Genomic DNA, 24,604 nt, shown 5'->3' with positions numbered 1-24,604 from the left:
TGGGGATATAATACGTGTAGGGTTCAGAGCATTCTTACCGTTCATATGTAGTACCAGACTCCCCGATGAGTGAAGATACCACACGAGAAATATGCCACATTTATTTTGGAAATGTGCTTTCCGTCGACCGTGGCAAGGGGCAAAACTCTGCACAGTCAATCTGTCGAAGCTCGATGAAGGTTTCGAAACCAAGAGCACAGTCCTTTCTCCGAGTTTAAATGAGGTCTCTTTGAAAGATCATCACTTTTTAGCTTAACGCTACACTGGAATTTACCTACAGAAATTAAAACAAGAGTTTGCGTGTGACGAAAGCACGACACACTTGAGACAGCCCACACAAAACTAGATCCAGTGACACAAACCTGACCACACAGTTACGCCTATCCAAATGCGCGTTGCAAAATGTGAGTTTGGAATCTTCTTTTTTTCTCTGGCGGTACTGACAATATCGTTATTGAAACAATCCCAGTGCACTAAGCGATTTATAGAGCAAATCTCAAAAATAATTATTGAACTCAGCGCGAAAATAATTATTGAACTCAGCGCTATGCGCTTCGTTCAATAATGAATTTTCTCGATTTGCTCTATAAATCCCTTAGTGCACTGGGATGTCTCAATAACTTAAAATAATAATAATAATAATAATAATAATAATAATAATAATTGTCAGTAAGTACTGGTGTCACATGGCTGATGTGAACCAGTTGATTGGTTAATGGCGATGCGCTAAAACTGTTAGCGCACTCTTGGAGTGCGCTAACTTTTCCACAGAGGGTATTCTTACGCCCTTTGCCTAAACAAGACTGTGCTCTCATCCTCAGAATTAATTACTGACATGTAGCTTATATTCTCCACAATACCAAATGACCATAAATTCCCTGCTTCTCAATTAAAGCAGAAGTGGGTTTTTTTCTGACAGATTGCATGTGCCTGTGCCACAGTGCCACTGATCTAAAAATAGAAGCCGCTGTGTTTCATCTAATTTTCGCCGACTTGCATAGATTCTTCTCATATGCCGTGTTAGTGGCATGTAGGTTATCATCCACATTACCAAATGATGAGTTAGTATAAAATTCCCACCCGCTAGCAGAAAACACAAGTGTTATTCCGATAACGTACCAGCTAGACCAGTTTGGAAGACTGACTCGATCGACTCTGTAATACGTAGCACTGACTACACTGAAATACGACTGCATCAGTTCAGTAAATGAATGGTTTCCGAATCATTATTTCAAGGCAAGAACAATCGTAATCGAAAACGTGTAGGGTTCAGAACGTTCTTACCATATATAAGACTTATTTCCAGCCTGCCTCGTGCGTGCAGACTCAGTGCAAACTGCATGCAGTGGTTTGATTGCCCTAGCAGACGACATAAACCCCGCTCAGCAAATTAACATGTTGGGCAAATGTGAACGAAAAAACGATGGGGATATAATACGTGTAGGGTTCAGAGCATTCTTACCGTTCATATTTAGTACCAGACTCCCCGATGAGTGAAGATACCACACGAGGAACAAAGCCCCCATTTAATTTGAAAATGTGCCGCTTTCCGTCGACCTTGGCAAGGGGCAAAACTCTGCACAGTCAATCTGTCGAAGCTCGATGAAGGTTTTGAATCGCAAATTAAGAGCACAGTCCTTTCTCCGAGTTTAAATGAGGTCTCTATGAAAGATCATCACTTTTTAGCTTAACGATACACTGGAATTTACCAACAGAAATTAAAACAAGAGTTTGCGTGTGACGAAAGCACGACACACTTGAGACAGCCCACACAAAAGTAGATCCAGTGACACAAACCTGACCACACAGTTACGCCTATCCAAATGCGCGTTGCAAAATGTGCGTTTTGAATCTTCTTTTTTTCTCTGGCGGTACTGACAATATCGTTATTGAAACAATCCCAGTGCACTAAGGGATTTATAGAGCAAATCGAGAAAATTCGAGATTTGCTCTATAAATCCCTCAGTGCACTGGGATGTCTCAATAACTTAAATAATACATGAGCATTTATATAGCGCACCATCATAACTTTACAATATTATGCTCTTTGCGCTTGACACATTTAAAATTCAAACACAGTTACACAAGCATTTGCATCTACATTCATACTCAGCAACGCTTAATTAAAAGCATACACCATCAAACATACATTACAAAGGATTCTTCCACTAACTAAGTAATAAAAACATGAATAAAATAGGTAGTAAAAACAAGGAAATACCAGCTGAATACCCTTAATCAACCCAAAACATGTTATCAACAATACTGAAAACAGCCCCAGATGTTTATATACATTATCACATTATCACTAAAACAACAAATACACTGCATGTAGCCTACTGATGGACTGAGAAAACAAAATCAGGGGTTGTATTTCTTGAAGAGGTGCGTTTTAAGTGCTCGTTTGAATGCTTGGGGTGACTGAGAGTGGCGGATGTGAAAGGGGAGAGAATTCCATTGTGTGGGTGCGCAGAAAGTAAAAGTGCGCTGTCCGTATGTTTTGGTTTTGGTGTGTGGAATGGTGAGGATGCAACAGTCAGAAGAGGCACGGAGTTGTCTTGCTGGAGAATAAACGGTGAGGAGTTCAGAGAAGTAAGCAGGAGACGAGCCAGAAAAGAAGTTAAAGCAGAGAGTGGACAGTTTGTAGTCAATGCGGGCTTGAATAGGTAGGGGAGGGAGGGGTAGGGTGGTACATGGGGCAGGGTGGAACAGGTTAATTTTAGTGATGATGCGGTGCTTTTTCCGGGACTTTTGTTTTCCCGCCAAGCTGTGATTTCCCAGACCAGTGTCTGGCGCCAAAGTCCTGCAGACAGTCGTGTTTGGTTTTGATGAGGCAGAAAATATTATCCAGATTCCAACCGTAAGTAAATTTTTAGCAAGCTTTGTATGCTTTGTTTTGACTTGACAAGAATGAAACTTGACACCTGCAGAGAGAAATTATTCAGGCATATTATGCTGCCGGATGCTACTTTCAATACTCTGTGGTTTCTTGACAATTTTAGATTTAATTGCACTGATCCACCGAGGGGCAGAGTGGGACGGGGCAGGGTGGAACAGTCCGAGCCTGCCCCTTCAGTGTTCCACCCTGCCCCGTGGGTGTCCCACCCTACCCCTGCCCCTCTCCGTAAATTTCTCCCAGTCTATAAACAATGAATAATCTATTGTTTGTTTTACATGCATATCACTAATTTTATCAATATTTTTTTTAGTTGAAACTTTTATATGGTTATTGTTTTTCTTTTCAAGTTCTTTTTCGGTATTGTTCTTGTTCGTCTAAAATCAATATTTGCAAAGGATGTGAAATTGAAATACATAAATAAATCAATAGATAAATAAGTAAACAAATAAGTAAATGTTTCCTTTTATTTTCTTTCCACTTTCAGATGGTGAGAACATACAAAAGAAAAACAGACCGGACAAAAAGATCTACTGAAAATGTCCAGCAACTCCACAAAACAGTGATGGCTGCCAGAAAAGGCCAGTCTTTCCGACAAGTCGCTGAAGAATTTGGAATTAAAAAATCCTCTTTATGGCGAGCAGTGAGGAAAGATGGCGAAGGAAAGAAGCTGGCCTCATATAGTGAGATGTCCCAGTCAAGGCTGATTTCCACCATTGAAGAGGAAGTTGAGTTAGTTCAGTACTTACTGACCGCATCACGCATTGGATTTCCTCTAGACACTGCGACTGTAAAGTCATTAGCTTACACCCTAGCCATTCGAAATGGGAATCGTGTTCCAGACAACTGGGAGAAAAACAAACAAGCCGGAAAAGACTGGATGACAGCATTCAAGAGTCGCCATCGTCAGCTCAGCATCAGAACCCCTGAGGCGACCAGCATTGCAAGAGCAACTGCATTCAACAAGCACAATGTTGGTACCTTCTTTGAGAAATTGAGGCGGCTGTACCAAGAACACACCCTAACGCCCGAAAGAATCTACAATGTAGATAAAACGGCACTAACCACCTCCCAGAGGCCTCAGAAGGTGGTTGCTGAGGCTGGTGTCAAGCAGGTCGCACAACTGGTCTCGCATGAGCGTGGAGAGACAGTTACGATGCTGGGCATCATCAACGGCATCGGGAACTGCCTGCCACCCTGCCTCGTGTTCCCAAGAAAGAACTTCAAGAACCCATATGCTGTTCGGTGCACCACCAGGCACCCAAGGCTTTTGTAACCTAAGCGGGTGGATGACGCAGGAGATCTTCGTGCAGTGCCTCCACCATATTCAGAAACATCTTCGATGCACGGTGGAGAACAAAGTCCTTGTCATTCTAGACAATCATGTATCCCACATCTCAGTGGAAGCAGTTGACTACTGCAGAGACAACGGCATTGTGCTGTTGAGTCTCCCTCCCCACTGTAGTCACAGGCTCCAACCGTTGGACAAGACCGTCTTTAGCCCGCTGAAGAGGCAGTACAACGCAGCGATCACCTCATGGATGTACAACAACCTTTTTTCTTTTTTTTTTTAACCTCAGTTGCATGCAGGTTTGCTACTACAATTATTTTTTTTTATTTATTTGTTTTTTTTTTTTTTTCGTGTGTGGCTTGGAGCAAACCTTCTTCATAGGTCTTTTCTTTTCTCAGTCAAATTTGTACATTTTTAAATCAACAAACTTTATCAGTAAACTAATATGTTTAAGTAAATAAATAAATATAATCATAACATAAATTTATTCCTAATGTTCAGCTCAGTTTCCAATAATACACCCAAATCTAACTTTTTCCCATATTTAAATTTTCCAATGGTCATTGTGGTGATTAAAATACAATAATTCACAAAATAAATATAATCATTTTTCACACTTTCCCTAAAATAACCCAAAAATACATTTTCTTCATTCAAAATAATGGCAACATGTATTTTCTTATAAACAAAATCTTTACATATTTTCCAACCCTTCATCACCTCTTGGCAACTAAAAAAGAAATGTTCAAGAGTGTCTAATTCATTACAAAATTCACATTTATTCGATGTTCGTAATCCCATTTTGTTTAATAAAATATTGGTTGGATATATTCTATGTAATAATTTCCAGTGCAGCAGACGTAATCTTTCTTCTTTTGTGCTGTTAACAGCCAGTAACCAGTTTCTCTTATCCAAATCTACATTATGTTTTCGTTTCCAAAAATCACAGGCACTCGAAATCTGGACATCAAGATCAACTAAACATGCTCTAATAAACTTTGCTGTTATTTTTCCACAATTAATAATGAAATCCTGCAATGTAAAATATTGATATGGTAATGTGTCTGTGCGTCTGGATTTAAGTGCTGTGCATAATGCATTATATTCAAACTGTCTGGATGGTGTATAACCCACTTTTTCACATAAATCTTCAAAAGAAATAATAATACCATTTTCATTCATGACATCCTTTACAAATGAGATATTATATTTTATAAAATCTTTAAAAAATAGGCATTTATGTTTAAATTGAATATTCATATTGTTCCAAATGCATTGGTCCTTCAAATGTACTGGTTCAAAATTATACTTTTCACAGAAAACACTTTTATTGTCAAGCCAAGTTAATAACACTTGTTTCCAAAACAATGATCTGCAACTATTGAGGCCATTCATCGTTTTGGAAGATGCATTTGAGTCAAAGCACGATAAACCAATGCCCAGACATGCCAGACAATATCTTGGAATAACAGACCAATACTTTTGTGTGGAGTTATGCAAATTAACAAGCCAGGAAATCATAAATGAGTTGTGCATAACTACTACGTTTATCATATTCAAACCACCATAATCTTTTTCTTTACACATAACTTTTCGTCTTACTTTTTCAAATGCGCGCGTATTTGAATACTTTTTCTTCCAAATAAACCTAAACAAAATGGAATTAATATGGTGTAACACATGATGAGGTACTGCCAGAGACTGGAAAATATAAACGAATTGAGATATAAGAAAGGTTTTAACAATACAAATTTTACCTTGTATACTTACATTTTTTTTGACCAATTGGCGATTATTTGTTGTATTCGTTGAATTTTCTTTGACCAGTTTTCCTCTAAAGACGATGCGGGTATATTGTTTGGAAACATAATTCCAACAATTTTTACTTTACGTTTTCATTTAAGACCAAAATACTGATCTGTACACACCATTTTGGACCCTATCCACATGGCTTCCGTTTTGTTAACATTCACTTCCAAGTTGGAAAAACGTTTAAATATATTCAAAATGTATAACGCCCTTTCTAGATCTATTTCATCATGCGAAAAAAGAGTGACGTCATCAGCATATAATAGCAGTTTTAGGACCGTGATTGGTGATACCTCAAAGGGTGACATAGGCAGATGGATACCCTTAATAGCTTCATCAGATCGAATCTTGTTCGCCAACATTTCAAGGGCAATAACAAAAGCCATTGGCGAGAATGGATATCCTTGACGAATGCCAGTTTCCACAGGAAATGGTTCGGATATCCACCCTGTATAATTAATACAACTTTGACTATTGTTCATCAGGACAGAAGCCCATTTTTACATTTAGTCAAGTTTTGACTAAATGTTTTAACATCGAGGGGGAATCGAGACGAGGGTCGTGGTGTATGTGTGTGTGTGTGTGTGTGTGTGTGTGTGTGTGTGTGTGTGTGTGTGTGTGTGTGTGTGTGTGCGTGTGTGTAGAGCGATTCAGACCAAACTACTGGACCGATCTTTATGAAATGTGACATGAGAGTTCCTGGGATTGATATCCCTGGACGTTTTTTTCCTTTTTTTGATAAATACCTTTGATGACGTCATATCCGGCTTTTTGTAAAAGTTGAGGCGGCACTGTCACGCCCTCATTTTTCAATCAAATTGATTGAAATTTTGGCCAAGCAATCTTCGACAAAGGCCGGACTTCGGTATTGCATTTCAGCTTGGTGGCTTAAAAATTAATTAATGACTTTGGTCATTAAAAATCTGAAAATTGTAAAAATATTTATATTTTTCTAAAACGATCCAAATTTACGTTCATCTTATTCTCCATCATTTGCTGATTCAAAAAACATATAAATATGTTATATTTGGATTAAAAACAAGCTCTGAAAATTGAATATATAAAAATTATTATCAAAATTAAATTGTCCAAATCAATTTAAAACTACTTTCATCTGATTCCTTGTCGGTTCCTGATTCCAAAAACATATCGATATGATATGTTTGGATTAAAAACACGCTCAGAAAGTTAAAACAAAGAGAGGTACAGAAAAGTGTGCTATCCTTCTCAGCGCAAGTACTACCCCGCTCTTCTTGTCAATTTCACTGCCTTTGCCGTACGCGGTGGACTGGCGATGCTACGAGTATACGGTCTTGCTGCGTTGCATTGCGTTCAGTTTCATTCTGTGAGTTCGACAGCTACTTGACTAAATGTTGTATTTTCGCCTTACGCGACTTGTTTAAAGTTATCCCCAAAACCAAACTTATCAAATGCAAACAAAATATAATCTTTGGATATGGAATTAAATGCACGTCGAAAGTCAACTGCTAATAAAACTCCAGGTTTATCCATTGTGTTCATAATATCTATGGTATCATCAGTGAGTCTAATCATGTTACTTATTTTTCTTCCTTTCATAAAGCCAACTTGATTTTCATGAATAACATCACCTATTGCAGTGGAAAGTCGCAATGCTAAACATTTTGCAATTTTCTTGTAATCTGTATTTGTCAGAGATATTGGTCTCCAATTGCCGAGATCGTCCCTAGGTAAATCATTACCTTTATGAATTAAGGTCAGAACAGCTTGTTTTTGAGTGGGCGATAATTCGCAATTAACAAATGATGCTACAAATGAGGCATGAACTACATCCCTTATCTTCAACCAAAATACTTTATACTGGGGCTGAATCGTTATTTAATAATTTAAGGGCAATAGTTAGTTCCTTCCTGGTAATCTCCGAGTCCAATTCACCTTTTTGGTCATTGGAGCGAAGTGGTATATTTAAATCTTGTACAAATTCGTTTGCGCTCATCTGGTTAAATTCCGCACTTTTTTCATATGAGTCTTTAAAAAATCGTACTTGTTCTTTCATAATCTATTTCTGTGTATTAAATACCCTCCCGTCGTCTGTCTGTAAACGATCCATAATTTTCATGTTAGCTTTACTTCTTTCCAAATTCAAAAAATACTTTGTGTTCTTCTCACCTTCTTCTATGAACTGGACGCGAGAGCGAACTTGGGCACTCTGGGCTTCTTCCAATGAAAAGACCTCAAGCTCTACTTTAATTTTTTCTCTTTTCATTAACAGATTCAGATCTTGTGGATTATTTGCTAAAAGAGTGTCCGTTTCATCCAAATCCTTATGAAGAGAAAGCTGGGAATTATTTTGTTTTCGCTTTCTTCCTGCTGCATAGGCTGTGCACAATTCCCGCATTTGAATTTTTAATAATTTCCATTTTAAGGAGTCACATAGACCTTTATTTTGCAACAAAAATGCATCAATCAAATTATTCATTAAATCAACAAAACCTTTGTCTCGCAATAACTGATTATTCCAGTAAGAAGGTCCGCGTACTATGTTCACAAACTGAATTTTCAACTCAATTAATCGGTGATCTGAATGTGGTACTGAGACCATGTCACAAAATAATGTTTTATCAAACAATTAGCCACCAGAGAGAAGAATATAGTCAAGTCGACGGGCTATGAAAGGGCTCTTCCTGCTCCTGGAAAACTCCTTTTCGTCGATGTGAAACAAGCGCCAAACATCATTCAGATCGTTACTATGCAAAACATTTTGAAAATTAATAACATCAGATTTTTTATGTTTTTCACCACTCACAATATCTATCTCGTTATTCAAAACACAATTAAAATCCCCACAAATTATTTTCCCACCTTCGAATTCTTCAAAACACGAATTAACTTGTGCCCATAATTGACTTTTTTCGAAAGAATTATTAGGAAAATAAATATTCACCAAATAAAGAAAATCATTTTCAAATGTAATTTTCAGACACAAAATTCTTTCTGTTTTAAAAACTAATTCTGCTTCACCATCAAAACTTTTTTTTAGGAGAATAATTTGTCCCATGCTCTGACAGGAAACTGAAGAATGAAACACTCTTCCACCCCATTTGACAAGCGCTTAGAACTGTACCCACGGAATACGCGCTATATAAGCTTCATTTTGATTGATTGATTGATTGATTCTCTCTCCCACTGATCTTTCACGTCGTCCGTAATATATGATTCCTGCAAGCATATCAAATCATATTTTCTTTTTTTTAATAAATCAAATATATACCGAGACGCTATTCATTAAACCCAAGTGTAATTAAGTCGCAAAGCCAATTCATAGTCCTTCACCATCGCCGTCACGTAGTACGTGAAAGTCACCAGTCAACAGGGAAGTACGGTCAGGGTTTAGCACAAAAGACTGCCTAAGCTGATGTGTGTTGCTGTGTCGAGCCCTGTCGTCTCCGTGTCCGTGTCGCACGTGTTCTCTTTCCCGTCGCTATCGGGTGTTTGTGGCATTGTCAGTCTCGGTTGTTTGCTGCCCTGTTGTTTGGGGCTGCTGTCTTGTTTCGGTGAAACAGATCGAGAACGCAATCGCTTTACTGAGCTGCTGTCTCGCTTGTTGAAGTGCAGGGTGCTCTGCCCAGAGACTTGCTTCGACTTGACTGCCCTAGGCCTACCTCTACTAGTAGAAGGGCTTGGACTTTGTTGTCTGCAGGGGGCCTCTGGTTCCTTCGTCAGTGTGTTTGTTCTGGACGGGGTTTGGGGGGGAGGGGGATGGGGAGGTGGAGGGGGCATGAGTTCGGGGGAGATGTCAGGGGTCATGTCACAAATGGGATCGCCAGCTTGATGATTGTCTTTCAGACACTGGCGGCATTTGATGGGGTTGGGGCACTCTGCTGTTGTGTGAGATTTATCCAAGCAGCACCCACACTCTGCGTGAAACTGCCGATGTACAACAACCCTGGAAAATGTCAGACGATCCACGACGTCGCAGGAATCCTTGGCACTGCATATAACAGTGCCTTCACAATTCAGAACATCACCAGTGGTTTCAAGTCCACGGGCATCTGCCCACTGGATACCGAAGTCTTTTCAGAAACCGACTTCTACCAAAGCTACATCAGCGACAAACCCTGTCAACAATCAACCACTCCCATTGAAACTTCAACACAAGCCGCCCAAAACGCTGCTGTTGACGGTCCACCTGATTCAAGCGCTGCTGACTGTCCACCTGATCCAAGCGCATCTCGTTCCCCTGACTCTGTTCTGATCTGCTCACCTGAAGTTAGCAGGCCATACCCAAAAGCTACCCAGCAGGGGAAGCGTACCGGCCAAGCGCTTGGCAGAAGCCGAGTGTTGACGGACACACCAGAAAAAGCAGAGATGGAAGCGAAGAAGAACAAGTCGCGTAAGGCGAAAATACAATATTTAGTCAAGTAGCTGAGGCTTACAGAATGAAACTGAACGCAACGCAACGCAGCAAGACCGTATACTCGTAGCATCGTCACTCCACCGCCCGTGGCAAAGGCAGTGCCCGTGGAATTGACAAGAAGAGCGGGATATTCGTTGCGCTGAGAAGGATAGCACGCTTTTCTGTACCTCTCTTCGTTTTCACTTTCTGAGCGTGTTTTTAATCCAAACATATCATATCTATATGTTTTTGGAATCAGGAACCGACAAGGAATAAGATGAAAGTGTTTTTAAAACGATTTCGAAAAAAACATTTTGATAATAATTTTTATATATTTAATTTTCAGAGCTTGTTTTTAATCCGAATATAACATATTTATATGTTTTTGGAATCAGCAAATGATGGAAAATAAGATAAACGTAAATTTGGATCGTTTTATAAATTTTTAATTTTTTTTACAATTTTCCGATTTTTAATGACCAAAGTCATTAATTAATTTTTAAGCCACCAAGCTGAAATGCAATACCGAACCCCGGGCTTCGTCGAAGATTACTTGACCAAAATTTCAACCAATTTGGTTGAAAAATGAGGGCGTGACAGTGCCGCCTCAACTTTCACGAAAAGCCGGATATGACGTCATCAAAGACATTTATCAAAAAAATGAAAAAAACGTTCGGGGATTTCATACCCAGGAACTCTCATGTCAAATTTCATAAAGATCGGTCCAGTAGTTTAGTCTGAATCGCTCTACACACACACACACACACACGCACAGACAGACAGACAGACAGACAGACACACATACATCATACCCTCGTTTCGATTCCCCCTCGATGTTAAAATATTTAGTCAAAACTTGACTAAATATAAAAAGGTGGCCAAGAAACCTCGAGCTGTGCCCAAGAAACCTCGAGCTGTGGCCAAGAAAGCCAGAGCTTCAAAGAAGCGTTTGTTCAGTGAGGACAGGCGGTGGACTCTGCAGGGATCGTATCACCAATCATCGGAAATCTTCAATGAAGATTCACGAGGGCGTTGTTTTAGCTGGTACAAGGTTCTTAATTTCACACACAAATTCATATGTCCAACCCTGCCCCGTCATGTTCCACCCTGCCCCAAGCAATGTCCCGCCCTGCTCCGTCATGTTCCACCCTGCCCCACATTTGTTTGCGTCTTTAACTGCGAATTCTCCTGAGTCGGTTAAATAAATCTATTTTTTATTTTCTTTGTTTTGTGGCAAATTCAATAAAGTTTCCAATGACACCAGTTTTGTGTTTTTGTCTTTAGTATTGAATGAGATTTTCCAAAAAGGGAGTTTTTTGTCCCACCCTCCCCCTCCCTCCCCTAACCAGTGCAGTGTGTGAAGAAGTGGTGTTGCGTGATCTCGTTTTCGTGCTTTCAGAATGAGGCGTGCTGCTGTAGTGTATGCAGAAGGTACAGAGGACAGCCAGAGAGAAGAGAGTTGCAGTAGTCAAGTTTAGAAAGAACAAAGGCAAAACACAAGACTTTTTTTCTTGACCCTCTCATCTAAAGTGAAATATTTGACGTCAAAGGGGAAGTGAAGTCGGAACAGACGCCATACATGGGTATAATGACGTCACGTAAAGATTCTGTCACTTCTTTTGTTTGTCGTCACTTCTTATGTATGTTCAAGGGAAATGACAAAGAATGTCTCGAATTGAGTTTGTCTTGGTAACTTATTGTCATTTCAGCAGAGAAAACGTATTCGCAAGGTCACCGCCAAGCTGTACCGGTATCATTGTCGTATAAAAGGTTGGATATTTGCACCCATGAACCCCCTCGTAAGTATGCTTACACTGTCTTTATTTTCAGGTTTTCCAGAGAAGAATGGACGACTCAGTGGACTTCTTTCGGGATTGGATGGACTATCGCATTGGGTTTGGTGACACGAAACGCAACTTCTGGCTAGGTTCGTTATAAATGATTCAACTGTATTTAAATACATTATCTAAAATCGCTGGGTTTTCCAGTAATATTCAGAGTGGCCCGCTAAAAAAATCAACCCACAAAAATCCTAATAACATCTTTATCGGTTGACCGAAATACTCGCTGAAGCTCCTTTTTTTCATGATCCGCTAACTTCGACCATTAACTTATTTATTCCTCCTTTCTTTAGATGTTCAAAGGAAAACTGTGTTTTTGTGCCACAATTTGATCGAGTCCTAATTACTCTGCCAGTCTGCCTGCACAAGCAAGGGATTTATGCGCGGTTAAATAGTTCAATGAAAGTCATTCAATTGTGCGAACACTTAACATCAGTTTATTTGGGTGGGAATAAAATCAAGTACATAGTTTTGCTCTTTTTCTGCTAAGGCGATAAAGGCAGATACTTTTTTTTTCATGTTTTGATATTGTATTGAGTAGCAGACGAACTTTTGCACCCGTGTTCAAACGTGAAATACGGTATGAAGTTCAATTTTCTGAGTAAAGACAGTGTATTGAACCGGTTCTTTTTTTTGACATTATTAGTTATCGTTAGATTTGACTGTGATATCAACATTTATCAGTCTGAATGTCGAGAAAGCTGAAATCACATCAGATCGAGGTAAGGTTCTCATTCTTGCAAGGTAACATGCAGATAGCTGGATTTGTTGAGAGCCTTTTAATCATAGCTTCCTTCATATACAAGCATGGCTGCGGAGAGGAAGTGTCTTAATGACGCAACCCAACACAACAACTAATAAACAACTAATACAATCTGCATTTCCCTTCTCAATGGAGATGTAACAAAACAAAGCGATGCTAAAAAAAAAGTAGCATGAAACTCTAAACTCAAACATAAAGTTATTAATTTCTGCTCTTCATGCAAGGTATAATAAAATATTGAAACAAAGAAAACAAGTAAATTGTCAACTGTCTCTGTCCTTTCTTCCTGAATGAAAGAAAATAACTAAACGGTTCTGAGAAAAACAAAGAAAACAAGTAAATTGTCAACTGTTTTTTCCTTTTCTTTCTGAACGATTTCGATTTTGCAATGACCTCACACTGTCTTGATTGTTTGTTTCTGTGTTCGAATACAGATTCTGGCTGTATTGTTGCCAACATCGGTCAGTGTCAATGTGATCAAGTGTCAAAATATTTTGGATTTGGCTTCACAACTCTTCCACAGCGCGTCACCGTGGGTTGTGTGAGAGTATCCTCGAACTGGACCTTGGGCTGACTGGGTACTGAAGGAGGCATCAGATCAGGGCTGGCTGGCAATGCTGGTGGCGCAGGATGTGGAGGTGACAGAGATTTGGAAGAGAGCGTTGTGGGTGACACGGGGCGAAGTGGGGTGGTAGAGATTCTCCTGGGCACTTGTGGCATGGGAGGGGTTGGGTTAGTTGCTGTGGGATGAACAGTAACTGAGTGCCAAAGAGTTGCCTGTGGCAGAGGACATGAGTCTAGCTGCCTCTGTTCATTGTTCGAAGCGCTGTCGTTAGAGATGGTCCACTGCGGTCTGGGTTCACGGACAGGCAGGAGATGTTGTCTGTTGCGGACATAGTCTGCGCCGTCGGATGTGACGACATACGACCAAGGGCTGCCGCGGGCGGACTTCACAACAGCAAGCTTCTGAAATCCTTTTTTAGTTTGCATGCACACCACTTGACTGGGTCTCAGTGGTCTTTGGTCTTTTGCTGACTTGTCGTGATGACATTTCTGCTGCCGACGGGCGGATTTTAACTGCTTTGAGACAGAGGTGGTGTTCAAGGGCTTGGGTCTCAAGAGCTTTGTTGAGGTTGGCAGGGTGGTGCGGGTGCGTCGGGATAGTAGGCGCTGTGCCGGTGACCCCATGGCGTCTCTTGGGGTGTTGACTGCTTGGCCTGTTTGACAGCGTTTTCAGCCAGGCTATTGGACTTTGGGTAGTAAGGGCTGCTGGTGGTGTGTACGAAGTTCCATTCTTTTGCAAATTGTTCAAATTCATGACTGACGAACTGACTGCCATTGTCGGTCGTGAGTTTTTCTGGGATGCCTTGAGTCGCGAAGAGGCGTTTCATTTTGTCAATGACTGAGCGTGAAGTGCTGTCAGACAAATAGTCCATTTCAAACCATCCAGAGTACGAGTCAACGACAACTAGGTACTGGTGGTTGTTCCAGTCAAACAGGTCGGCAGCAACGGTTGACCATGGAGGCTCAGGAACAGGATGGTTGATGAGAGGTTGTTTCTGCAGGTGGGCTTTGTTGCTGTTACAGGCGGAGCATTGTGAGACAGTGTGCTCAATGTCTTGGCGCATTCTTGGCCAGAAGACGATGTCACTAGCGAGTTTTCTGGTGCGCTCAACTCCCATGTGGCCTTTGTGTAGGACAGCAACATATGTTGACCGTAGCGTTGGCGGAATCACCGCCCGCTGTCCTTTCAGGATGATGTCATTTTCAATCACCAATTCGTTGCGGAAAGAAAAGTAAGGTTTGAGCTCAGGCGGCACACTACGCTCGTGTGCAGGCTGACCTTCTGTGATAAACTTTGCTAGTTTCTGCATGGTCGCGTCAGCCAGTGTTTCTTGTTGCAACTCCGTCATTCTGGACGGCGAGATGGATAACACGGTCATAACGTCATGCTCAAATTCTGATCCTTCGGCTGGTCCTTCAGGGTGAGCTCTGGATAGCGTGTCAGCCAAGAACAGTTCTTTCCCGTTCTTGTAGACGAACTGCAGGTGGTATCGCTGCAACTGCAGGAGCATTCTCTGTAGACGAGCTGGGGCATCATTCAGAGGCTTCTTTACGATGCTGATTAGAGGCTTGTGGTCAGTCTCTATGGTCACTTGCAGACCGTAGATAAAATCATGGAATTTCTTGCAAGCAAAGACTGCAGCCAGGAGCTCCTTTTCAATCTGTGCGTATCTGGTTTCGGCATCTGAAAGAGCTCGTGAAGCGAAAGCAACAGGGGACTACTCGACTCGTTCTGGAGACATGCTGCACCAAGTCCGCTTTTGGAAGCATCCACAGACAAAACCACAGGCTTTGCAGGGTCAAAGAATTTCAGCACTGGAGGATTCGCAAGGTCCTTTTTCAGTGGGTCAAACGCCTGCTGGTGCATTTCAGTCCAGTTCCACACAACGTCTTTGTGCAGAAGTTCGCGCAATATGGATGTCTTCTCGCTGTAGTCATTGATGAACTTGCTCAAATAGTTCGTCATGCCGAGGAAACGTTGAAGCGCAGCTTGGTTCTCCGGTGGCGGCATGTTCCGGATAGCATCAGTTTTTTTCAGTGTCAGGCTTCAGACCATCCTCGGTGAATCTGTGTCCAACAAAAGACACGCTCTTTGCTCAAAACTTGCATTTGCTGAGGTTCAACTTCAGTCCGATCTGACGCGCTCTCTCCAGAATCTTTCTCAGGTTTGCATCATGTTCCTCCATGGTTGAGCCCCAAATCAGAATATCGTCGACGATGATTGCGCATGGGTAGCCCTCAAACAGTCTTTCCATAGCCTGCTGAAAGACTTCTGAGGCTGTGTTGATACCAAAAGGCATGCGAATGAACCTGTACCTCCCAAAGGGAGTGCTGAATATGGTTCGCAGTGAGGAATGTTTGTCCATCCGGATTTGCCAAAATCCAGCCTTTGCGTCTAGGGTTGAGAAGACTTTTGCGTTGCCGATGCGTGATGCTACGTCGTCTGCTGTACGCATGGGACAGTGTGGTCGTTGAAGAGATTTATTGAGGTCTCTGGGATCCAAGCAAATTCGGACGTCACCATTTTTTTTCTTTGTGGCAACCATTTGCGAAACCCATTCTGTGGGCTCAGTTTCGCGCACTATGACGCCTTTCATGATCATGTTTTCCAGCTCTTCTTTGACCTTCGTCTCCATGGCCTGAGGAATCTTGCGTGCTAGTTTGACTACTGGAGCGACGGTGGGGTCAACTCTCATGACGTACTTGGGTGGAAGTGTCCCTAGCTTGTCGTCATCAAACAGGTCCCGAAACTCTGTAGCAATCTGTGCATGAAGCTGAGTTTTGTCTTCGTTCTTGAGCTCGTACACCGATTTGTCAAGCTCAATGAGCTGTAGGCGGAGGGCATCATTTAAACCAAGGATGGGGGTGGCCAGTCGATTAATGACTTGAAACGTGATCATCTGCATCGTATCGCCGATCCTGCAGTGAAGATCAACGGTGCCCAGAGTGGAGAAACGATCGCCACCATAAGCCACAAGGTTCACCGCTTTTGACTTGTTGATCTTTTCAGTCGCTTTCACTTTCTGAAAATGTGACAGCGGAAGGACGTTGCATTTTGCTCCGGTGTCAATTTTCAGTCTAATGTTACGTGCATTTATGGTTGCTGTGCCGTGTATTTCATTGTGATGCTGTGTCTGCATGACGGCGTGGACCTCCCAATCTTCAGTAGCATCTTCCTCGTCATCAACAACATTCACGTTCTGACTTGCTTGTCGCCTTTGAGTCCGACTTGACTTACATACTTGCGCAAAGTGGTTCATCTTGGAACAGGCCGAGCACTTTTTTCCAAGTGTGGGGCAAAGTTCTTTATTTCGTGCATGGCTGCGGCCGCAGTACAAACATGGCCTTGAGTTGTTCTGCGATGGTTGAGATTTGTGAGTGCCAGCATTCACTTCATGGCTCTGTGACATCTGCGTGCTGTGTTTCTCTGCACTGTCGTTTGTTTGTTTGTTTGTTTGTTTGTTTGCTTAACGCTCAGCCGACCACGAAGGGCCATATCAGGGCGGTGCTGCTTTGACATATAACGTTCGCCACACACAAGACAGAAGTCGCAGCACAGGCTTCATGTCTCACCCAGTCACATTATTCTGACACCGGACCAACCAGTCCTAGCACTTACCCCATAATGCCAGACGCCAGGCGGAGCAGCCACTAGATTGCCAATTTTAAAGTCTTAGGTATGACCCGGCCGGGGTTCTAACCCACCACCTCCCGATCACGGGGCGGAAACCTTACCACTAGACCAACCGTGCCGGTCCTGCACTGTCGTGGATGTGGCACATCTGGACTGCCTTGTAAAGTGTCAAGTCTTTCTCTTTCAACAGCTGTTTTCTCAGAGAGTCTGATCTCAATCCACAGACAATTCTATCACGAATGAGAGAGTCCTTCAAAGCTGCGAATTCACAGGTGTCAGCCATGATCTTCAGTGATGTGATGAAGCTCTGTACAGGCTCAAATTCTCCTTGAAATCTGGTGTTGAACCTGTGTCGTTCAATTATGACATTAGTCAATGGATCACTAAGTTCGCGAAACTTCGCTTTTCAGCACTGCCACACTCTCTGGATTCTCGGCAGCACAGGCTTCATGTCTCACCCAGTCACATTATTCTGACACCGGACCAACCAGTCCTAGCACTTACCCCATAATGCCAGACGCCAGGCGGAGCAGCCACTAGATTGCCAATTTTAAAGTCTTAGGTATGACCCGGCCGGGGTTCTAACCCACCACCTCCCGATCACGGGGCGGAAACCTTACCACTAGACCAACCGTGCCGGTCCTGCACTGTCGTGGATGTGGCACATCTGGACTGCCTTGTAAAGTGACAAGTCTTTCTCTTTCAACAGCTGTTTTCTCAGAGAGTCTGATTTCAATCCACAGACAATTCTATCACGAATGAGACAGTCCTTCAAAGCTGCGAATTCACAGGTGTCAGCCATGATCTTCAGTGATGTGATGAAGCTCTGTACAGGCTCAGATTCTCCTTGAAATCTGGTGTTGAACCTGTGTCGTTCAATTATGACATTAGTCAATGGATCACTAAGTTCGCGAAACTTCGCTTTTCAGCACTGCCACACTCTCTGGATTCTCGGCAGCCTGAATGACGCCACCATTGTTATTCTTCACCTCAGGCGCATAGGTGAAGGTCTTTGCTTTTTCAATAGCTTCTCTCCCTGCAAGATTCAACAGTATGCATGATCTAGTGCGATCGTTTGTATTGCCATGCGCTGCCTCGATATAGATGTCAAATTCAGTTTGAAAATGTCTCCAGTTTTCGGCAACGTTGCCGTCAAATGATAGTGGGTCCGGCTTTCGTAAGTATTCCATGACTCGGATTCAGATCTAAATCTTAACCACTGCGCCACACACTTGACTTCAAATGTTCTGTCAACGATGTGTCCACTCCCACACAGCTTGCGTATGTGTCGGGGACGGAAATAACGAATTGAACGAACAGCGCGTCGATTCGATTGTTTCAGTTCTTTGCAAAGATTCTACCTACTTGGTTGAAAATTAGCTGCACGATGTAGAGTTCGTGGATTCTGGTCACTTCTGACTCCATGTAAGGTTCTCATTCTTGCAAGGTAACATGCAGATAGCTGGATTTGTTGAGAGCCTTTTAATCATAGCTTCCTTCATATACCAGCATGGCTGCGGAGAGGAAGTGTCTTAATGACGCAATTTTTATTTTTTATTTATTTATTTACGAGTATTTATATCGCGCACATATCTCACCACACAAGGCGACTCAAGGCGCTTGTTACCTATTAATGCCGTGTGAGATGGAATTTTTTACACAATATATCACGTATTCACATCGACCAGCAAACCTCAAGCCTATTAGGCGAGCATTCACCTTTCACGGCCTTCACGGGTATTTGATGGACATTTGTATCTATGCCTAAACAATTTTGCCAGGAAAGACCCTTTTGTCAATCGTGGGATCTTTAACGTGCACACTCCAATGTAGTGTACACGAAGGGACCTCGATTTTTCGTCTCATCCGAAAGACTAGCACTTGAACCCACCACCTAGGTTAGGAAAGGGGGGAGAAAATTGCTAACGCCCTGACCCAGGGTCGAACCGATCGCAACCTCTCGGTTCCGAGCGCAAGTGCGTTACCACTCGGCCACCCAGTCCACAATCCAACACAACAACTAATAAACAACTAATACAATCTACAGATATCAACATTTATCAGTCTCAATGTCGAGAAAGCTGAAATCTTATCAGATCGAGGCGTAAGCCGAGATCTGATATGATTCAGCCTTTCGAGACATTCAGACTGATACATGTTGATATCACAGTCAAATCTAACGATAACGATTTTATCGCATTCGATTTCGGAACAGTAGGAATCAAAAACCTATTTAAGAAGTCAGACAAACGCAAGGGAGGCTACTGCCTTGTATTTTAATGTCACGAAGTGGTTTGCATGTGACATAAATGAAATTGCTTTCATATGTACGTGTTCTGCCCTACTGCACTGTCTCTACCCTTTTCACACCAAACACTTCAACAACAGAATTTGGGGAGGAATACAGGCTCATTATTTCCTCAACCAAAAACAACATACTTCTTCACTTCAAACACATCAATACAAATCAACTTTTCGACACACAGTTCACACAACCTCTTAGGCCAAAAAAAAAAATAGGTCTGTTTACGGTAACCCGACCGACCCTAGTTTTTTCGCGCGACCCTAGACTTTTTTTTGGCCAAAATAACGTAAAAATATGGTTTTTTGGGGAAAAAAAAAAAAAAAAAAAAAAAATCCCGACCTACCGACCCTATTTGTTTGGCCTATGTTACCGTAAACAGACCTATTTTTTTTGGCCTTAGCTTTCACTCAATGCATGTAAATACATATTATAAAGATACTTTCTCAAATATAGATTAACGCACAAAAAAAGGCACCGACAGACACTCACGAGTTCGAATCACGGCTCACTGCATGTCGCCAGTTCACTTCCTTGTCTCGCTGAATCAACACACACAGATGCCAGCACACACCTTTCACTGAAGATGCCAACACACACCTTTCATGTTTCTCCCCGAGAAACCCTTCCGCCCTTAGCGGAAACAACCGTCGTCAGCCACGACCGGTAACGATGAAGACTCCCCTCGTCTAGTCATCTGCGCCGATGTAGTCCCTTGCTCGCCACTATCGTCCCGCGCCTCTGCCGTGTAAGGTCCCTCCCTAGTACACGCCATGGAAATCCCTCATGGAAACTCCTAAAGAATTTAACCAAGTCTTAATACAACATTCTCTAAAACCATCTCTTCTTCCAAACGTTCATGTACCACTCATACATTCTCGTTCATTCTACGTTCACATTCCGTCCACATTCAATATCCAACTAACACTTAATCTATGAATAACACTCCCCCTACAAAGCATGACCGTCTTAAACATAACATAAATGCGTAGCAATTATGTTCAAGAAATTCCCCATGAAAAACCCTGATACAATTACATCAAGAATTCTCTCAAAGCTTCTCACACTAAGATTTGGTGCACTTTGTATACACTAACCTTTACACTCCAGCTATGTATTCCAACGTCAATAATATACAACATAGTAAATCATTTACCTTAAGAGACCCGTCTCTTGAAAGAGTACTTGTTCCCAGAACAAGTCTGACACGCGCCGACAACCATCCCGGTTGAAAATCTCAAACGCTGTGTCGTTATTTACCCCAGACCAGCTACATGTCTCAAAACACAGCTCATCTCAAGCTATGGTTTTCTCGTGCAACGCCACAAACCCGAGATAACGCCTCACCGGTCAGCTACGCATCGCCCTTCGCTATTTAGGGAGGTTAAAAACACGACGTGGTTTCACATCACAAATATGCTACTCACATCTTTGTGACATTTAATCATGGTTGGAAATGTTGGATTGTCTTTTCCTGCTTTCGTAACTTTGTTGCTCTAAATTTTATTTTTCAGTAACTGGTTATTTTTCTCAGACAAAATAAGGCATTTATAATTAAAAAAGAAAAAAATATATATACGGTCGAAACAGATCACCAACAAAGGCTAACAAGTTCAGTGGAGTTGCCAGTTGGAAGGAACAGCGAAGAATGTCCCAGTTACTTCCTCAGTCGTACTCTTTTTATATTTAGTCAAGTTTTGACTAAATATTTTAACATCGAGGGGGAATCGAAACGAGGGTCGTGGTGTATGTGCATGTGTGTGTGTGTGTGTGTGTGTGTGTGTGTGTGTGTGTGTGTGTCTGTCTGTCTGTGTGTGTGTGTGTGTGTGTAGAGCGATTCAGACTAAACTACTGGACCGATCTTTATGAAATTTGACATGAGAGTTCCTGGGTATGAAATCCCCGAACGTTTTTTTCATTTTTTTGATAAATGTCTTTGATGACGTCATATCCGGCTTTTCGTGAAAGTTGAGGCGGCACTGTCACGCCCTCACTTTTCAACCAAATTGGTTGAAATTTTGGTCAAGTAATCTTCGACAAAGCCCGGACTTCGGTATTGCATTTCAGCTTGGTGGCTTAAAAATTAATTAATGACTTTGGTCATTAAAAATCTGAAAATTGTAAAAAAAAATTTTTTTTTATAAAACGATCCAAATTTACGTTTATCTTATTCTCCATCATTTGCTAATTCCAAAAACATATAAATATGTTATATTCGGATTAAAAACAAGCTCTGAAAATTAAATATATAAAAATTATTATCAAAATTAAATTGTCGAAATCAATTTAAAAACACTTTCATCTTATTTCTTGTCGGTTCCTGATTCCAAAAACATATAGATATGATATGTTTGGATTAAAAACACGCTCAGAAAGTTAAAACAAAGAGAGGTACAGAAAAGCGTGATATCCTTCTTAGCGCAACTACTACCCCGCTCTTCTTGTCAATTTCACTGCCTTTGCCATGAGCGGTGGACTGACGATGCTACGAGTATACGGTCTTTCTGAAAAATGGCATTGCGTTCAGTTTCATTCTGTGAGTTCGACAGCTACTTGACTAAATATTGTATTTTCGCCTTACGCGACTTGTTGATTGTTCGATTTGGCAATTCTGAACGATGGCAGGAACTGAAGTGCGCCAGGCAGAATCAGCTAAGTCCTCTGGCTCATTTTCTGTGCCCAAGAAAGCTTCCAGGCATTTGTCGGTATCGGCGCACTGCATAATAATGTTGTCGAAGCAACATCGAACGCAGAAGAAGAAGAAGAAGTTGTCGAAGCTCAGTCTCTCTGACGATGCATCCAAAATGGCGTCCTCCGACGGCGCAGTGACTGTGTGAAAGATGCTGAAAGTTGTTCGGTTGATGTTGTTTGGCTACGACTAAGAAAGCTGGTTATCGGTTCATGCAGGTGCGAACTGTTTAAATCGGCTGCTCATTTCCTCCATTGTTTAATTTTCGTTAATTGTGATCACATTTTGAGAGTGAACATGACATATATACTGACGTCCAAAAGAAACGCGAAAAATATTATTTATTTTACAAATAATTTTGTTCTGGATTAACAAAAGTTGCGTTATTTTTGGCAGCCAGTATTATCAAGACCGATGTCTGAGGAAGGTGTATTGTGAATTTTACCGCATCAGCGCACTTGCAATCCACGTAAAGCCCGAGTTAGCTGATACATTTTTCTTGTGCAGTTCAGCTACACGTGCAAGAAAAGCACAAAAGCTGATCAGTGAGTGGTGTTCACTGTCACTAGAGGATACAAATGGCACAAAGTTACAGGTTTCATCAGTCCCTCAAGCGACGCTATCACCATGCCAAGACTCACTTCTGCTGAACGCGAGAGAGCCATTGGACGTCTGGAGGCTGGGGACACGCCGGAAGCCGTGGCTGCGACTTTCCAATGTCACATATCCACCATTTATCGTCTCCTGCAGCGGTTTGTGATAACTGGCTCTACTGCTGATGCCGAGCAAAGCGGCAGACCCCGAGTGACGACGCCAAGGCAAGATCGGCACATTTTCCGCAGCCATGTTGCACATCCCTTCAGAACAGCTGCAGAAACAGCCAGAACTGTTATAGGGACACACCAGGCACCCATTTCTAGGCAAACGGCCAGCCGGCGACTGCGCTTCCGGGGGCTGAAGAACTGCCGTCCAGCCAGGGGACCCGTCCTCTCCGTGCGCCATAGACAGGCACGCCTGCATTGGGCGCAAGGCCTTCTCAACTGGAACAATGTTCGCTGGCAGAACGTGCTTTTCAGCGATGAAAGCCGTTTCTGCATTGACCATGCCGACGGGCGTGTTCGGGTATGGAGAAGAAGTGGTTACCGCTATGCTGACAACTGTGTCGAGGAGAACAACGCCTGGGGTGGGCTCAGCCTCATGTTGTGGGGCGCCATCGGCCACAACCAGGTGCTGGGCCCCGTCATCTTCCAAGGCTTGGGTCCTGGACCCGGCAACGGCGTAACAGCGCAGCGCTATATGGACCAGGTGCTGCACCCTCATGTACTGCCCTTTTTTCAAGCCCATGGAAACTGGGTTTTCCAGCACGACAACGCGCGCCCCCACACCGTCAGGGCCACTCAGGATCTCCTGCACCGCTCAGGCATCCAGGTGATGCCTTGGCCAGCGTTATCTCCTGACATGAACCCTATTGAGCAATTTTGGGACTTGCTCCAGACACAGCTCAACAGGGTCGTCCCAAGGCCCACAACTGTCGCTGATCTTGATCGGGCCGTCCGGCAGGCCTGGACCAACATTCCCAGGCAAGCCAGCAACACGTTGGTCCGCTCAATGCACCGCCGATGCCAGGCCGTCATCGATGCTAATGGGGGCCACACACGCTATTGACTGTTCTGTTAAGCGCTAATATCGCATCGTCTCCGCAACCTTACTGTGTTATGGACCATAAGTCAGTGTTCTACTCTACCAAAAATTGGACATTAATAATACAATTTGAATTTTTGTACGATTTTTTTATTAGGCAATAAATGACACTAGACACTGTTTTTCGCGTTTCTTTTGGACGTCAGTATATATATATATATATATTTTTTTAGATTCAGAATGTGATGAAGAATACGATGCAATCAATTTTAAATCTGTGCCCCTTCACTGCCCACCCCGTGTGTAATACGTGGTCATTTTTGGTTTGTCGTACGCCCATAACCGTGTCTCATACGTGGGATTTGTGTCGGCGAAATTTCAAACATTTCTGAAAACTAAATGGGAGGTAACCACTGCCCAAGTACTTGTAGGGGTTCTAGACACAGTTCTTTTCCATAGACCGTTCGGATAAGTTAGTTCCACGTGGGGAAAACTTTTTTATAAGTTTTTTCCGATCTATAAGATTCAAAATGGCGGTCGATGAACTCGTAGACCTGTTTTCTAATGATACAGTGTTCTGGAAGCTCTACAAGAAGTGATTTATGGATTACCACACAGAAGACTACTGTTATGGGCTGTAATGTTAGTACCTGATGTTTGACACCAGCTTCAGCTGTAGGGGCCGGGGGAATAGATGGAAAATAATGACGTCATGTGGTTAATTACGTGTGTGTGTATGTGTGTGTGTGTGTGTGTGTGTGTGTGTGTGTGTGTGTGTGTGTGTGTGTGTTTTCACGGT

General features: G+C 42.4%; 2 protein-coding genes across 2 annotated transcripts in view; both read left to right on the top strand.

Moving 5' to 3' along the window:
• Nucleotides 1-12,309, top strand: part of LOC138951282 (uncharacterized) — a 73,919-nt gene extending 61,610 nt beyond the window's left edge. The window contains exon 7 of the mRNA XM_070322913.1: nucleotides 12,202-12,309. Coding sequence (XP_070179014.1) covers nucleotides 12,202-12,309 — 108 coding nt within the window. The remainder of the gene's footprint in view (nucleotides 1-12,201) is intronic.
• On the top strand, nucleotides 3,447-11,775 carry LOC138951284 (uncharacterized). Its single transcript, XM_070322914.1, has 3 exons — nucleotides 3,447-4,461; nucleotides 9,822-10,368; nucleotides 11,771-11,775. Exons 1-3 carry the CDS (start codon nucleotides 4,030-4,032, stop codon nucleotides 11,773-11,775), a joined length of 984 nt encoding a protein of 327 aa, XP_070179015.1. The 5' UTR covers nucleotides 3,447-4,029.
• Nucleotides 12,310-24,604: the final 12,295 nt, after the last annotated feature.

This window comes from Littorina saxatilis, linkage group LG16 (assembly GCF_037325665.1).
Source record: "Littorina saxatilis isolate snail1 linkage group LG16, US_GU_Lsax_2.0, whole genome shotgun sequence".
Lineage (NCBI taxonomy): Eukaryota > Metazoa > Mollusca > Gastropoda > Littorinimorpha > Littorinidae > Littorina > Littorina saxatilis.
Note: the sequence above shows the minus strand (reverse complement) of the source record. Positions and strands in the feature narration are given on the sequence as shown.

What these genes read in the sequence shown, in the direction of transcription:
- LOC138951284 (XM_070322914.1), top strand. Translation starts at nt 4,030, where the DNA reads ATGAGCGTGGAGAGACAGTTACGATGCTGGGCATCATCAACGGCATCG. An exon ending in ACAACAACCTTTTTTCTTTT is followed by an intron (nt 4,462 to 9,821) that starts TTTTTTTAACCT and finishes ATTGTCTTTCAG; the next exon opens with ACACTGGCGGCATTTGATGG.